We start from the raw sequence: 17,797 nt of genomic DNA on the forward strand, positions 1-17,797 counted from the left end.
ATGAGATTTTTAGACAAATACCTATAAAACACCTAAATATTCTCAACAATACCTTTTGACCAAAATTAGTTAAAATTTACGGTTTGACCAGATATTTTTATACAAATACTTTTTTATTTGCAAAAATACGATTTCAATTTACTAACGGTTTACCAAAAATCTGTTCACTATAAGCTCACTAAAAGTTTAATAACCGTCTGCTATAAGTTCACTAACAGTTTACTAATGGTCTACTATCAATTTATTTAAAAATTAAATTACTATTTTTTTTTGAAATTATAGAATGTTAAAATGAATTATTACTTAATATACTAAAATTGGTTAACCAAACAACAAAAATATTACAGATACACAAGTGAAAAAAAAAAATTACATAAAATAATTGAGAGCATCATAAAACAATAACTAAAAATTTACCAACGGTTAACTCAAGGTTTACTAATGGTATTACTAACATTAAATTTATCGGTATACTATTGGTAAATCATTGGTAAACCAACAACGAAATCATTACAATAATAAATTATAAAATAAAATCACAAAACATAACTTCTCAAGTATTACAACCTACAAAACATAACTTCTCAAGTATTACAACATGTGGTCATCATGTGGAGAACATTGATATCATTTGAGAATAATCTTCCTCAAAACCTCAATCCTAATCCGACAACATTAGCCAACAATAATCGCAAAAGTAATCCTACCTGCATTTTACATTCATCCCCAATTTTTAAGTGCAAAATGATTCAGGAGTGATTTTAATTTTATGAGACAAAATCATCAAGAACATGCTCTGCAATTTCAATATTTAAGCACAACTCCTTATCTTTCTTCAACGGATAGCTGCCTCCACCGCCGATCAACAAATCTAGTACCGTCGTAGCCGCCTTCACCACCGATCGACAAAACCAGTGCCGCTGTAGCCACCTTCACCACCGATTGACAAACTCATCGCTGTTGTATCCGTCTCCACCACCGATTGACAAAACAATCACCGCTATTATAGCGATTTTTGACAGAGAGAGCGACTCAGCTCGATGAAATCAATTCCATGTTTGATCGGAGAAGAATCTGTATTTTTCAATATACTAAACGGCAGAATTATAAAAGAAAATTGTTAAAAAAAGGAAGAAGAAGATTGATGTACTTTTGTAGCGAGACACACGTGATCGTAATAGTGAGATTATTGTGGTGTTTAGCCGTGCTCCGTGTGATTTCCTCTATATATCTGCCCTTGTTCATATGGTTCACATCAACAAGGATGCCTATTTTTTTCTTCTATTCTATGCGGATTACAAGATTTCACTCCTACTCTCTTGGTAATCAAATCCATGATCTCTCGGTCTTAGGCATGGTGCTCTTACCACTTTTTTTTTGAATTCATTAAATTTCATTAAATTGAATATAAAGCAGTTACATTTATAAAAGAAATCGGGATAATTCGAAAATGAAATTCGATGACCTGACATGGAACAGACAACATACTACCGAATTCACAAATCCTACATACGAATATAAAAAATAAGTTCTTGACTGTTTTGCTAATTAAGTACAGTCTTTAATCAATTTTTGATCTATTTTTTCAATCATCCGCAAACTTACGGCATCTAATTCATCACCACATGATAAACTCTTCAATAAAAAAAGGACAACAAACCTTTCATAAAAAATGGACAAAATAATATTTTAAAGAAAGGCAAAACAATAAAAAATAAGTAAACTAGTATAACTCGTAAATAATTCCATTTTATTATTGAAAGATCTTCAATCTATCTTTCTTCTAATAATTGAATTACGTTTCGTTGATAAATTTTAATCCATTAGGAAAAAATAAAAAAGTAGTGGTTGTTTATTATGTACTATAAAATTGATTTTTGGTCTAATGCCAAAAGATTAACCCTTTTTAATTTTTTAAAAGTCTCTTAAAATGTTTTAAAAGCTATAAATTAATACTATTTTGGTTAATCTATTAGAAACCTATCAAATTTTTCAAAATCAATTTAATATTTTTTGAAGGCATCAATTGACAATCTTTTACTTTTGTTTTCTTTAAAAATACATATTCAATTACCACGTAGGCACGACTTGGAAAAAAAAAAGAACAATCTAAAAAAATTGAGCTTAAAAACATACTACCAACTAGGCATCCTGGACAAAATGAGCTGGCTCAAGTGGTAAGAGAACAAAACCCTAACCGCCTAAAGCAGATCCGCTCCCCGAGGGAGCAACTCAGGGAGAAGATATGCTTTAATAGCTCGGCGATGGCTGAGGCGGCGTCGACGGGTAAGACGACGGTGGCTGGTGGAGTGGCGGCAGTTGGGTTGAGTAGGTTAATGGTGTCGATTAGGGAACTGGGTGGATAGTTTTATATTTGGTTAGGTTAAGATTGATTTGATCAGATTTTTTATTTTTAATTAGAGATATTTTATTTTTATATAAATATTATATTCTGTTTTAAAAAATTAACTAATTATAAAATTAATTATTAATTAAATTAATATAATAATTAGAATAATGAATATTACATCGAATTAAACCACATGCTCTACCGCTTGTGCGGGCCCCCGTCAATTCCAATGGAATTCATAGGTATAGGAAGAAGCCCTGTCAAATAGAGATTTTTTCTTTTGACCATCTTTCGATTGTTAATACGATATATACGGACCACTACTATAAATAGTATTACACCCTTGATCGTGAAATATTGATTGCTTGGTTTGTCATTTTTGGGAAAAATAGAGTTTTGTGGTCGCCAAATCAAAGTCAGATGGTCTACATGCCAAAAGTGAAGTTTAGGAACAATAATGATAAAAGGCCTAAAAGTCAATGACAATGGATGAAAATAGGGAGATTTACTTATTTACCTAAAATAAAATAATATTTGTAAATTTTACCTCAATCCGGAAAAGTCCTTAAAAATACATCATTGTTTTAAACTTTTTGTAGTTTTACTCCCCGTGTCATAATATATTAGAATTTTACTCTGACAACCATCTTTCTCTTTCTCCCTCTCCTTTTCCTTCTCTTTTCTCTCTCCTGACACAACCTGTGTCACCTGACACTCTTGTTCAACCTATTAACAAACCAATTACTAACAATTTCTTATTTACTAACTTTTTACTTGTTCACCATTTTTTTATTCTTCTTTTTTTTCATTTTTAAATTAATGACAAATATATATATAAGAAATTATCATTAAATTTGACTTTTTCTTTTTATTTGCTCAAATATTATTAAATTTATTAATTAATTTTAAAATATATATTATCACTTTAATATTTTATTATATGAATAGCAAATTTAAAAATTTATATGAACTGAATATATTACTAAAAAGGATGTTAATAATAAAAAAAAATTATAAAATATTTGAATATATTTAGAATAAAAAATATTTAATATTTTTATATAATAATTATATCTGTAATTTATTTTTCATGCATGTATCATATTATCATATTATTATCATAAAAGTTTATCATACTATTATCTTCACATTATCATCTCATTATCATAATTTTTTTTTCATAACAGTTATCATACTATTATCATTGTATTATCATAAAACTTTATCATACTATTATCTTCACAATATCATCTCGTTATCATAATCTTTCTGTAATTTTTTTTCATACAAGCATATTATTATCATTTTATTATCATAAAACCTTATCATATTATTATTTTCACATTATCATCAGGTTATTGTAACTTTTATGTATTTTTTTCATATAGGTATATATTATCATACTATTATCATTATTTTATTATTTTATTATCATCTGGTTATAACTGGTATCATAATTCTTTTTGTAATTATATTTTCACGTACGTTATCATTCAATTATCATAACATTATCATCTAGTTATCATACTGTAGTGTTATGATAACTATATGATAATGCAGTGATATTAACATGCTAATCAGACACTATTTTATCATACATTATTATAGTGATACTGACATGATAATCAGAAACTGATTTAGTTATCATAACATTATCATTATGTTATCATGAAATCCTTATATATTTTTTTTACGTACGTGATCATAAACTTATCATACTTCATTATCATAACATTATCACACTATAGTGTTATGATAATGACATGATAATATAGTGATACTGACATGATAATCAAAAATTATTTTATCATAACATTATCATAGATATTATCATTTCATTGTCATAACATTATCATTAAGGTACTATAAAACATTATCATCTCGGTATCATATAATTATACAATGATAACGAGATGATAATACAACGATAACAACATGGTAATCAATTTTTTTTGTATATTTTTTTATGCAGTGTTATGATAACAACATGATAATACAGTGATACTTATATGATAATCAGAGACTGTTTTTTTATAAAAAAATCATTTTTCTGCAGTGTTATGATAATCATATGATAATCAGATGCTGTTTTTTTGCAGAAATTGTTTTTTGTGCAGAAAATTGTTTTTTTCATCATAACATCGTTTTTCATGCATTAGATCTACAACTAAAAAGAAATTCAAGAGTAGTTTATTTAGATCTGAATGTTAAAAAATCGCAATAATCGCCATGAATTAAAGAAAAGTTCGCTAAAATAAAATATGAAAGAACAGTGGAGCGATGAAGACGGCGGCAGAGCGATGAACGAACGACGAAGAAAAGGAAAAAAATGGAAAAGAAAAGAAGAAATAAAGAAGAAGAAAAAGAAAATTGACGGGAAAAAAAAGAACAGAGAGGAAGAAGAAGAAGAAGAAGAAGAAAAGAGGAGAGAGGAGAGAGAAATAGAAAGAGAGACAAATATAAAAAATGACAGTTGTCTTACAATAAGAGTAAAAAAATATATATTTAGAGTAAAAAGTTAATAAAAAGTAGGTATAATTATAATATAAACATACTTTAGAGTAAAAAAATAAAAGCACTAAAATAATGAGGTATTTTCTTTACCTTTTCCTTGTTGAGGTAGGAAATCAAATTATTTATAAAAATGGAGTATTTATCCTAATTTTCTCATGAAAATAAGCCTTATAAATTCCAAAAAAAAAATTGAAAACGATTAAATTGATTAGAAAACAACTGACTAAAATTACAATAAAATAATAAAGTCGAGACATTATTACAAAAATTAAAAAATTTAGCTGAAATCACAACAATCCGCAAATATTTTAAATTTATTTTGGTATTAGATCTTTAAAGGAAAAAAATAAGATAAAACTTATTAAATATATTACTTCTTTCGTCCACAATTGATAGGCTGTTTTAAGTTTTACACATATTAAGAAATTTAGTTAATTTGGTTAAAAAAATTACTAACCATCCATCTATAATATCCTTATTTAATGGGTAATTTATGTTCGATAATTTTTTTGACTGTACTCACCCACTTAGTTATTGAAATAAGCTAAGTGTAATAGTTTTAATTAATGCAGCATCCTTTGCATTCCTTCAAGGCATTTCTGTCCAATACTGATGTTATACTTGCAAAATTCATTTAATTACGAGTAAGTATATGTATAAAAAAAACGGCATTGAAATAATCAACCATTATCAATTATACTACTATTAAAAGTATAAGCAAAATTAATTCAGTTGACTATTATAAATCTAACCAAGGACATTTTGGACAATTACCTAACTTCTAAATAAGAAAAACAGCCTATAATTTGAAACGACTAAAAATAAAAATCAGCCTATCAATTGCTGACGGAGAGAGTAAAAGAAAAGAAGAGTGCTAGAAAGAAACAAAAAGACTTCAGAAGTCTCGTGAATCATCTCATCTGTTGTTTTAAGTGCCTAACACTTATAATGTTTTTACTAAATGAAGTCCAAACGATTGTTTGGCCCTTCACATTTTAAACAAAAAGAAATGGGACGTTGTTGTTGCTGCTGAGCAAGGGCGGAGTCTTTGCTCGGGGACGGCCCAGCCACCTAGGCTACCCCTAATGTTCGCCGATTGGAGAGGAGGGCGGCTGCCCGGGCTCCGCGCTGCATGTTTGTGTTCAAAACGGTTGCAAAGATCATTTAACTTCGCAAAATATGATAAATATACAGAGTACCAGGCCAAATCTTAAAAACCTAAGGAAATGGTGCACCCAAATCATCGTCTACTGTGTTCTCTTGGCATCTCTTAAGAAGGTAAAGCTGCCGTCTTAGATGCAGCACCTGCAACACGGAAAAAATCTCTTGTTAAATTCTGAAAGGGGAACAACAATAAGCACAGTGCAACTTCCAGCACCACTAAAAAGACTACGATAAATCTTAAAATCTAGAAAAGCATGGTAGTGCCGATCACAAGCAAACATTGTATAAACATAGCATATGCCTCAATGTTGGAACTTTAAGATCGAAAAAGTATATTAAAATTTATTTTCTTGCCATGTTTTCGACATTCATACTATATGGAAGTTGTAAAAATTGGGAGTCAATGGCATACTGGACCAGATTCAACAATACAAAAGAAAACAAATGTGTTCTTTTTTTCTTCTTACAGCTACCAAACGTATATCTACAACTGAAAGGAGATTATGACAATAAATTACCTCTTCTTGAAGCAAAACTGGAAGCTTTTCAGTGGAAACAAGAGCGGATATTTCTTCAAAGAGTTTCGCCTCTTTAATTCCTGACAAAGTTTCAGGAGGCAAAGCCAGTAAAAGTGCTGTAAGAACATCGTTGCCAGCAGGATACATCCCAATATAACTACTTGGACCACAACCACAGCAACTCGGTTTCATTTGAGCTGAAGGAACCAGCACATCAAGCCCCTGTTCGTTGGTACCATCTAAAACTGTACCAGACACCAAAGTTACAGGCTTGTCACCGTTAATTTTCAAGCATCTCACACATGTTTCATTGCAACAATAACTTCCAGAAGAACCAGACCTCCCTGCCAAAATTGCTGCCCCTTGGCAACAGACACTTGCAGCAATGTGAGGAAGATCGTTATCTTGACTAAGCATTGACATGTTTCTACAGCATGATTTTGCCGAGGACAAAAATTCTGCTACATGCTTGTAAAGTCCAGTCTCCTGCACCTGCTTTAACACCCCTTCCTGCAAAAATGACTTTGAGTTATAACTGAACAGCATACAAGCATCTCATATATAATGTGAAAGTACCAAAAAAAAAAACACAGTTAGGCTTAAAACACCTTGACAGCAAGCCGCCCTTTCTCTTCTTGACTTAGACTTCTACCACCATCTTCTTGTCTCCGCACTTCTGCAACCCACTTTATGAATTCTCCAAAATTTGATGGGAGTGATGTGAAAACAACATATAGAAATTTATTAATATCTTTCACATCTTCTGACTTCAAGAGAAGAGGAACATCATCCAATAAATACTTTACAATACTTGCCCAACTCTCATGCTTACAGCTCTGCGAAAAGTATGACAATGATACTGCATCATTACAGACAACAAATACAACCCAAGGTTTCATACAATTTCCAAAATTGGAAATTACAATGTCAAGCGGAAAATAGGAAAAAAGATGCAATAATAATATAATGTCAATTTATCAAATAATGATAAAGGCAAATGAATGTGCGGCCGCTGCCAAAAGAGCTACTTGTTTAACGGTCTAAACTAAAGTTATTATTTTCACAAAGTGAATCTGTAAGTCAGATGAAAGGTTAAATACTGACAAGTATTCTATCTGTTATGAATCTTAACAGCATGCTTTCGGAAAGGAAATAACGCTAGTTTCAAACTCATTTACTGGAATACAGAATAACTTTGATAGACAAGCACTAACTTGTAAAAGCAAATTAGAAATAGCGAAATAGATGAAACTAGAAGCAATTACATAAAATGGCAAGCAAGTGGGAGGGCAACAATAAATATCTCCATTGTGCCAATAATTACTAGCATACCAGGGTATAAAGCAATCCAGGCTCAGTATGAGGCCTTGATATAAGCAGAAACCTGTAGAAAAAAAAATTGAAACAGTATTATGACGGAAATAATGCATAAAGAAAGCATACATGACGTGCAGCAAATTACAAAAACATGGAAGGTCATTTAGAAAAGGGGAAAAAGAGTAAATTACTTGTACCACGCTGCAGCTAAGTTAGAAGTTCTTAAATTGGAACTCTCAAAGAGGAGCCTTACGGAGCCAGAATTTTAACATCGAGGGGGCCAAATTACAATGTGTATTATATGGAGGGGGCAATTCTAAAAATAAGGGGGGCCAAATGGTAAAATGTAAAAAAATTGACATTTTTAAAAAATTGGAGGGGCCTTGGCCGTCACATGCCCCCTCCTCCCTCCGTCACTGGCTCATCTGTGTTGCCTTTATAATTTCTCATAATTAATGGAAATATATGCGCTTGGATAATTTGCAAAATGCAAGGCAACGACACGACATCAGAGTAGAAGAATAGATATCCTTTTCATGTTTGCAACAGAACAGTTAAGTGATGTTGATAACTCTGAGAAATGTTGAAGCAAGTTATGATGTGTCGGAAAATTTTGGCAGCTGACATAGTTAACCACATGCTCTAGAATCAATTTGTTAAAACTAGATCCATGTAGACTTGCAAGCAAGCATGTTGTAGATGTTAATTACAAACCAAATAACTACATAATCATCATCGTGTCCATCATATAAAGAGATAACTCTCAATATATTTTTCAATTTCATGGCAATGCATTGTACTGCCATTAACCACTCAAAGGCCATCTCAGACTTGCAAGCTATATAAGTAAATATACATCAATGCATACCCTCTGCGAAGTTCAGTTGCCTTATCAATACTGTCCATCGCCTCCCAGAGAAGCGTTAGTGGAACCCAATGTGGAGGATACTTAAAACGTGCAACATCCAGAATCAGTGCCATGTCCTTTCCAGCATGGTAACCACCTATAGGTGAAAAATGACCACTTCCTGTCTACAATAGAACAACAAAACAAGTCAACCATAAAATAGTGACGCTCTCACAAAATCTTCACCGCCAAGCAACATCATCAGCACCAATGTAGCACTTTATAAGCAATAAGATTTCATTGCAATGATAACAGAGTTAATCAATGAGTGACATTTACAGATACAAATGTATAGCACGAAACAGAATACATCATCAAGAGAGTAAAGACAAAATTACCTGTTTAAAAAATCCTCTATGATACGATGATATCAAATGACAATCATCGGTAGTGCAACATTTAATAACTTGTTGACGGAAGTCATCAATGGTGCTTTGATTTGTTCGAAAAGCTTCAACTTTTGCACCAGCACAGTTAGCCAAACAGACAAGCTTCCCAAAGGAAATACCCTTAACTTTAACTACTTCTAAAGGTTCACAACAATCTAACATAGACTCATCAAACCACCTCCAAGGTCCTGCAAATTAACAAAACAATGAAAACAAGGAATCATATTTGATCGGAGTCTAACAATTAAAAACAAGGCTTAATTTCTTAGAAAATCATGAACTTAAGCGTGTTTTGCAATTTTAGCACGAACTTTTAATTTCGACAAGCAAATTAATAAATGAACTATTATTTTTTTGCAATTCAAAACACCGAGCAATTTTTTGTCAACGAAATGCTGATGTGGACACCGGCATAAGCACTGTTCCGGAGTCCACATCAGCATTTTTCCAACATTGCTAAAATTAAAAGTTCGTGTTAAAATTGCAAAAACGCAAAAGTCGTGATTTATTTAAGCAATTAAGCCTAAAAACAATCAGATTATTTCTATTACCTTTCCATTTTCGTCCGGGATCAATAGCAAGAGCGTTTAAGACCATAGAGAGACTAGCCAAACCACAATACGCAGGCTCCGATTGCGTCTGGAAATAAGAAATTAGCCTATAGAAACCTTCCATCGTCCCATTTTGAATGGCTTCGACAAAAAGTTGCTGCAATTCCAGTAACATTGAACTTAAAATGATCACATAAACCCTAATCGTTGACTTTATTTGTAAGTCGACATAAAATGGAAAAGAATCTTGAAATAAATGCGTTAACGGTAAATTACCTTTCCTTCAGAGGAAGCGAAATCGACAGCCGGAGGAGAAGGGAGGAGCCGCCGGTACAGACCCGCCGTTGCCATTTATTAGTCAAAACTAAATAATTAATCGATTAATGTAACACTGTTTATTTTCTTCTTCCTTCGATTGATTTGAAAATGGAGAGTTGAAATTGAAAAATCTTGAATTTAAATGACTCTTGCAGCGGTAGGGACTGATAAAACGCCGTTACGGACGCTTAACTTTATTGACGGCGTTTTGAAATTGCGATTGTATGTGTTTGGCGCACGGGTTAACCTCCATCCTACTCCTGGGGATAAGTTAAATCTTTTGCATGGTTTGAACCGAAGGTTTTTCTAATTTATAGTACATTTTATAAATTTTATGTAAAATTCATAAAATAAAATTGAAAAAAATTGAATTTACTTCATCCGTTCTAATAGAGTTATTCATTTTATCTTTATCACACAGTTGAAAAAAACATAATTATTTTTATGAATTTTATAAATTTTTTTCTATTTTTCTTATCATATCCTTATTTTATATTAGGATACACTTTCAATTTATTTGTAGATATCAAATAAATACTAATTTATTAATGAATTTTAAATAGAAATATTATAAAAAGATTGAGTTAAAAAAATTTTATTTTTTAGAAGTGGATGAGAGTGTTAAGACAAACAAATTTCTTAAAATAGACAACTCTATTGAGACGGAGAAAGTAATGTTTATGAATTTATAAAATTATTTTAATTTTATCAAATTTTAAAGGGTTAATGTCATAAAAATTCACCAACTTTACACGTTTTCTCATTTTAATCACGTAGTTTAAATTTTTTCATTTTCATACACGAACTACCACTTTTCCTCAAATTTATACACGATGCTGAGGTGACACTCATTCATTGGTGTAAAGTGACATCCACCTCAGCGAATTACATCAATTGAGCCGTGACACCTCATCATGTGCATGAATTTGAGAAAAAGATGGTAGTTCGTGCATGAAAATGAAAAAAAATTAAATTACGTGATTAAAATGAGAAAACGTGTAAAGTTGGTGAATTTTTACGACATTAACCCAATTTTAAATAATTTAATAAAAACTAATAAATTTCAATCTTTTCGTCTAAAAAAATAAAATTTTGAAGGGTTGATTTTTCTATGTAATTTTCTACACCACTTTTGCTTATGTTGCAGCAAATGATTGTTCCTTTTCTTTAGAAAAAACTTGTATTATAAATTATGATTTTATGTATTGATAATGTAGAGATAACATAACATATAGCATAATCTCACCAACATCAACATGTAATGTCACCAAGTTAAATAAACAACCAACCGAAATATACAATATAGGTCGACCGAGATATAAGTATCTAACTAATCCGAAAATTAGAACGTGCATCCTGTCAGGTAGTCCGAGATATCTATGTAAAAGACCATCTCGAGGTACCTAGAATACTCCAGCATGAGACGCTCGAGTTACCATATCTCGGATTGCATGCATGCTCAAACAACCCGATGGGACCATAAAAGATTCTCTGACACACGAGAATGTCTCCCGCATTACATGCACCTAACACACAATTCGAATCATAACAGAATTCGTCAGCTCAACAAATCGAAAGTGGTCCGCAAACCCTAAGACACTTCTTCTTTTTTAATACCATTATTCTTTTTCTTTCTCTTCCTTTTTCTTTCCCCATGATACGGTACTGATTTGAGCGTTGGAGTGTACATCTGAAGAACCCTTCCGATGTTCCATTTGACATTTTTTTTCCCAATCTTTTAGGCTCCCTGATTGTTTGGAAGACCTTCCGGTGCTTCAGTGATTCATCAATTTTCAATATTTTATTTGTTCATAATAAAAATATTGGACATTTCATAAAACTAATCTAAAAGACAAAAAAGTTTATAAAAATACCAACTAGGCATATTTACATTGGTATTAAAAATTTAAAAAGTTCGCACAAAATACTCATTCATTTAAAACCAACTCAAACCGACTACCACTCGATTACGGTCACCATTATCGCCTCCGACCACTGTCATTCCCCCCCCCCCCCCCACCTCTGCCGCCCGCCTAAAAACTAAACCCTAAAATCCTTAATGCTAAATCATAAACCCTAAATGTTAACCCCTAAACTCTAAATGCTAATCTAAAATAAATTTTAGATCCTTTTATTAAGTATCAACTTTTTAATCTTTTTTCCATGATATGCCAACTTCTCAAATGGATATAGAGTGAAATATTTTTGAAAAAGTTGGCATTTTGAGAAGATTTAAAGTGTTTGCAATATTTGTGTAATTTTTTCAATATTATATTTGTACAACAATAAAACAAAATATGTCATTTTAAACGAGATACTATTTCACCAATGAGTCATGAATTTCACAAAGATTATTCATGCGAAATGATAAATTTTTGCAAATTCTACAAATAGTACAAAATTTATGAAATTTATTTATCTATAGTTTTCCAATCCAAAAGGTGTCTTGTGTTTTTGAATCATTTTTCCCTTCTTTTATATTTTTCTTCCATATTTTTATATAATATAGTTTAAAGCGTTAATTTCAAAAAAAAAATCACGAAATTTTATTTTAATCATGACTTTTAAAAGTTGACATATAAAACCATAAACTTTTATTTTTTTTTCAAATCTATCACTGATTATTTTCCGGTGTATTTTTACCTTTGATTTTTTTCAAATTCATCGGATTGTGATGGCCACGTCAGCAAAAATACACTGGAAACAATTTGGTGACAAATTTGAAAAAAAAATGAAAGTTCATGGTTTTATATGGCAACTTTTTAAAAGTTGTGATTAAAATAAAATTTCATGTAAAGGTCATGATTTTTTTGCCGTCTCCACCCACCCCTGCCGCTTGCCAGATTCATTTTTTCGGCCTTTTTTTCATGGGAAGAACATATCAGGATTAGATACGTTTTTTCATAAAAGAACAGATCGAGACATGTTCTTCCATGGGAAGAACAGATCCGTGTGTGTTCTTCCATAGAAAAACAAAGGTCAGACAGGAATTATGGCACTGGAGGCAGCCAACAAAAAGTGGTGGTGGGAGTCGTACATAGAATTACGATGAAAAATTAAAAATTAATTTGACGGTTTTAATTTTTTAATAAAATTAATTATTATTAAATCATCTAGTAATTTGCGTTATTTTTAATTAAATTAAAAAATTAAACTAAAATAATTTAAAGTTTAAATGTGTAAATATTTTTAGAGAAAATTTAAAAATTTATTTACACTTTTAACTTAGTATTTGCCATGTTGACACATGTGTGGCACGCCACGTCAGCACCTCATAAGTAAAAGCGTGTGCCTTATGTGGGTTAGATATTCTTAAAACGAAAATTTATATTTCATGACGATACAAATAGCTTTGAAATTTTGTGAAATTTTATTCAAAAGTTTGGCCTTCGTCATTTTATCTAAACAATAATGTCTTCATCGCAATCTAATTAAAAATAAAGACTTAAATAGTAATTTACCCCCTTAACTTGTAAGCAATAGACAATTAGCACAGAAATTAATTTTATTGGCAAATCAGTACACGAACTTGATGTTTATGTGCAATTAGCCCATTTTAGCAGATTAACTTACAAGTAAAGAGGGCAAATTGCCAATTGAAGGAACTATTAACTTACAAATTGAGAGGGTAAAATGCCCACAAACACCAAGTTTATATATTGATTTGCACACAACATTAATTTATGCGTTAATTGCACATTGCTTACAAGTTGAAGGGGCATATTGCCACTTAAGTCTAAAACTAAATATACACACCATTTCTTCAGTATGCTAAATAAGGGCAAAAAACATGATTTTTCTTGCTTAACAAAAAGTACACATTTTTTTCAATAAAAAGGAAAGAAAGAAATTTTCAACTACTAATGGGCCTACTAAAAACTGGAGGTTCTACATGGGCCCATCAGAAACCAGCACTGGAATGGTATACGCATGACTGCCATTTCCCTAAACGATCTGTCGTACAAAGCCACATGGTACTAGAACCAGCCACTGTTACGCTGAAACGTGTCCACAATACATTAGCCATTTTATCCTTTTGGCGTCGCCTCGTTAGGACCAGTTAAACGTCGCTTTCATGGGACACGACAGACCTCGTAAACACCAAATCGGCGGCTGCGGCGCATCGTTGTCGGCTTCCCTGTTATGTCCGTGCTTTTATTGTCGGCTAACGCCGGCTATTTTCTCCTTTTTTGCTTTTCTTACCACAATTATTGAAAACCAAAACTACCCTTTTTGATCTTAAAGTTAAAGTTCGAACTGTTTTGTTAGCTTTGGGGTGATGGATGGGATCATATGAGCCGTTGATTATGTCTCCTTTTGGGTATTGATGTGTTCGAAGTTTATAGAGAGGTAGGTAATATGTGGTCCTCTGATCATTTGTTTTGAAACTGACACACTTGTATTTCACTGTACATGCGAATTGTGTTGGGATGAAATCTTTTTTAAAAGTCTTTAATGCCCCTCAGTATTTTCTATAGTTACCTTGTCTTGCACATAATTCTGGGTTTTTGTGTAATTTGGGTTGATTCTGAAGTCAAAAGCAGTAACCGGATCAGAAATATGAACCAGATGTACGATATTCAAAATAAGGAGATATATTATGTAATTTTTATTTAAGGTTGATAATTTTTTTAAAGTAAATTATGTTTTACATTCTTTATGGATAGAATAATTTCAATTTTAATAATTTATAGTAATTAATTATTTAGCAATGTGCTGGAATTTAACTTGTTTTAATATTTTATAATTAAAATGAAAAAAATATATTAACTTCTCTTAAAATAAAAATTAGTAAAAGGCTCAAAATGAGTTTCAAAAAAAAAAGTGTGAAACTTGAGTCAATGGGATCAAATTTGTAGCTGAAAGATGAAGATTTTGCATCTATGGTTTGCAGCACTAAACAACAAGAGAGCTCAAATTCATGATAGCTGCAACTCATTTGCTAGTCAAGAGTCAAAATTAACAAAAGACTATAGGGATTTTAACATGTGATGTTTTCTACTTTTATTTTAAATTAATCTTTCTTGTTTTTGTAAAATATAAAAGCTATATTTTCTCTATTTAAAATAATAAATATATTTAATTCTTTATTCTTTATCAAATAGAAAATAATGTATTTTTTTAAAAAATAATCTATATACTTTCACTTTAAATAACTATTAATTTCCAGATTTACTATTATTAGAATCATCATTTTCATGTAACATATTAAAATAAAATAATTTCTATCATTCCATAATACATACATTGATTTCTTATTTTTATTAAGTACATATTTTAGTGTTCATTTTAATATTAATATCACAGAACAATATAATATAAAATAAATTTAATTGCTTTAAAAATCATTAATTTTAGCGGAGTTTGCATTTTTTAACATAAACTTTTCAATTTTAGCAATGCTATACACCAATTTTTAAATTTTTACTATTCAAAATTATGAATAATTTTCCGTTAAAAATGCTGATGTTGACACCGGAAAATATTTCAAAACACCAAGCAATTTGGAAGTGATCATTTAATAAAACATAAGCATAAATTGTATATGAAAAACTATAGATCAATCAAATTTTCTTATTAAAATAATAGTATTATTTTAAATTAAAGAAAAAAAACAGAGTATCCCTGAAAAAGCTCCTTTGATCAGGTGAGTCTGATATTCAGCCTTGAACCCTACTGCAAAAACACAGACAAACAACCCATTTTAGTAAATGAGACACTCTGCAACAAACCCCCTTCACCAAGCCATCCCAAACCCAACTGCCCCCTCACATAAACCCCATTCTCATCTCCTCATTACATTTCACCTCTCTCTCTCCTCTGTTTCTCTCTCTAAAAAAAATGGCAACTCTCATCTTCTTCCTCATCATCACCCTCTTCTCATCTTCACTCACCATCACCCACCAACAACAAGACCCACTTCTTGACTCGGCCGAGCAAGACTCAGTTTACCAGGTTCTGTCATCCATCAACCCGTCCATCTCATGGCGAACCCTCTTCCCACCCGACGACTTTTGTTTCTCTCCGCCACACGGCGTCGTTTGTGACTACTTCATCGAAGAAAACGCCGCCGTTTCGCTTCATATATCCGAGCTGAGTTTTGGGTATGTTTCTGATTACTCACCGAACCCGCCTTGTTCTTCTAATTCTGTTCTTGACCCGCTTCTTTTCACCTCCTTTAAGTACCTTCGTAAGCTCTTCTTTTATAAATGTTTTACGGAAAAGGCTGTTTTGGTTCCTGATGTTTCTAAAACAGCTTTTGGGTCCTCTAATCTTGAGGAGCTTGTTTTTATTGAGAATCCTGCTTTAGTTGGGTCTGTCAGTGGCATTATTGGTAATTATACCGATTTAAGGAGGTTAGTTTTGTCTGGAAATGGAGTTTATGGCAGCATCCCTGATCAGATTGGTGATTTAGTTAAAAATGTTGAGGAAATTACCCTGTCAAGAAACAAATTAACTGGTGGGTTTCCGTTTAGTTTAACCAAGTTGAAAAAACTGAGAGTTTTAGATTTGGGTCAAAATCAATTTGACGGAAATGTCCCTGACTCAGTAGGTAATTTGTCTCAGCTTTTGAAGCTGGACTTGAGCTCTAATGGGTTTTTTGGTAAAATTCCTGAGGGTATGGTTAATTTTCAAACTTTGGAGTTTTTAGACTTGAGTTTTAACCGCTTTGGTAATTTTGGAATACCGCTGTTCTTAGGTGAATTGTCCAAATTGAAAGAAGTTTATTTGAGCGGGAATTTACTCGGAGGGTATATTCCAGAAATATGGAAAAATCTTGGGGGTGTAAATGCAATAGGTTTTTCTAATATGGGTTTAATTGGTAAAATTCCAGGTTCAATGGGGGTTTATTTGAGGAATTTGTCTTATTTAGGGCTTGACAACAACAAACTTGAAGGGGAAGTGCCAAAGGAGTTAGGGTTTTTGGAGTTTGTGAATGAGATAAATTTGGAGAACAACAGCTTGAGCGGTGAAATTCCATTTACTGCCAATTTTACTGCTAGGGTGGGTGAAAAGTTGAAGTTAAATGGTAATTCAAAGCTCTGTGTTATTGAGGGCAGTTTGGGGAAATTGAAATTGTGCAACAGATCAGACCTTCTTGCTGATCAAGTTCTATTCAAAGAGGGCAGTGATTATATTTCTTCTTTATCACCATCAAGACAGGTGTCATCTTCTTCCTTGTATGGATTAATGATGGTTTTTTACTTTTTACTATGGTAATTTTGGTGAAGAAAGTGATAGTGGCTAACAAAAAAAAAGAATAGGATTTTAGCTTTACTCCTTTTAACCTTGGATAGCAAATTTTTGGTAACAAATTGGGGGACAAAATTGTAATTATTGCTTTTGGTGGTGAAATCAGAATATCACATATACTTTATGTTACTCAAATGTTTTCTTTTTAAACTTGTAAACCTAGTGAATTTTCTGTTTTTTTGGTTCCTCTTTACATTTATGTGATTGTGATTTGTGATGTTTCAAAATTAATTGTAAGGCATATGCATAACATTTGTTTGTATTTATTTAGGGTTTTGGTCAAAATCATTTTTTCCTATTCTAGTAGAAATGTGCCTCAAGGAATGTGTGATGTGGGACTAAATTTATGCATTAACTTGAAAAAATGCCGCTCGAGCTTGTAAATATTTAATATATGATTGAGTTCTGATAGCGAATAAGTCTCAATTTAGAATCGGACGATGTTTCGATTTATATTTAAAAGATTTAAATTCAATTTGCCTTATAAACTCTAGAAATACATTCATAAAAACACC

At 31.6% G+C, this 17,797-nt stretch overlaps 2 protein-coding genes across 2 annotated transcripts; one reads left to right on the forward strand and one right to left on the reverse strand.

Annotated features, from left to right (window-relative positions):
• Window positions 1–5,739: 5,739 nt before the first annotated feature.
• Window positions 5,740–10,291, reverse strand: LOC126657545 (glutathione gamma-glutamylcysteinyltransferase 1-like). Its single transcript, XM_050352247.2, has 8 exons — window positions 9,987–10,291; window positions 9,711–9,867; window positions 9,109–9,347; window positions 8,732–8,895; window positions 7,879–7,930; window positions 7,155–7,382; window positions 6,547–7,056; window positions 5,740–6,169 (listed from the first exon to the last, which is right to left on the reverse strand). The coding sequence occupies exons 1-8, from the start codon at window positions 10,059–10,061 to the stop codon at window positions 6,083–6,085; spliced, it is 1,512 nt and encodes a 503-aa protein (XP_050208204.1). The 5' UTR covers window positions 10,062–10,291; the 3' UTR covers window positions 5,740–6,082.
• Window positions 10,292–15,640: 5,349 nt separating this feature from the next.
• On the forward strand, window positions 15,641–17,458 carry LOC126654825 (piriformospora indica-insensitive protein 2). Its single transcript, XM_050348820.2, has one exon. The coding sequence runs from the start codon at window positions 15,870–15,872 to the stop codon at window positions 17,247–17,249; it is 1,380 nt and encodes a 459-aa protein (XP_050204777.1). The 5' UTR covers window positions 15,641–15,869; the 3' UTR covers window positions 17,250–17,458.
• Window positions 17,459–17,797: the final 339 nt, after the last annotated feature.

The sequence above is a fragment of the Mercurialis annua genome, linkage group LG7, assembly GCF_937616625.2.
Source record: "Mercurialis annua linkage group LG7, ddMerAnnu1.2, whole genome shotgun sequence".
Classification (NCBI taxonomy): Eukaryota; Viridiplantae; Streptophyta; class Magnoliopsida; order Malpighiales; family Euphorbiaceae; genus Mercurialis; species Mercurialis annua.

Bases quoted from the DNA above. Each gene is read 5' to 3' on its own strand.
- LOC126654825 (XM_050348820.2), top strand. From the start codon at position 15,870: ATGGCAACTCTCATCTTCTTCCTCATCATCACCCTCTTCTCATCTTCA.
- LOC126657545 (XM_050352247.2), bottom strand. From the start codon at position 10,061: ATGGCAACGGCGGGTCTGTACCGGCGGCTCCTCCCTTCTCCTCCGGCT. The intron at 9,348-9,710 runs GTAATAGAAATA...GTTAATTTGCAG, and splicing joins TCCCGGACGAAAATGGAAAG to GACCTTGGAGGTGGTTTGAT. The intron at 8,896-9,108 runs GTAATTTTGTCT...GTTCTATTGTAG, and splicing joins ATAGAGGATTTTTTAAACAG to ACAGGAAGTGGTCATTTTTC.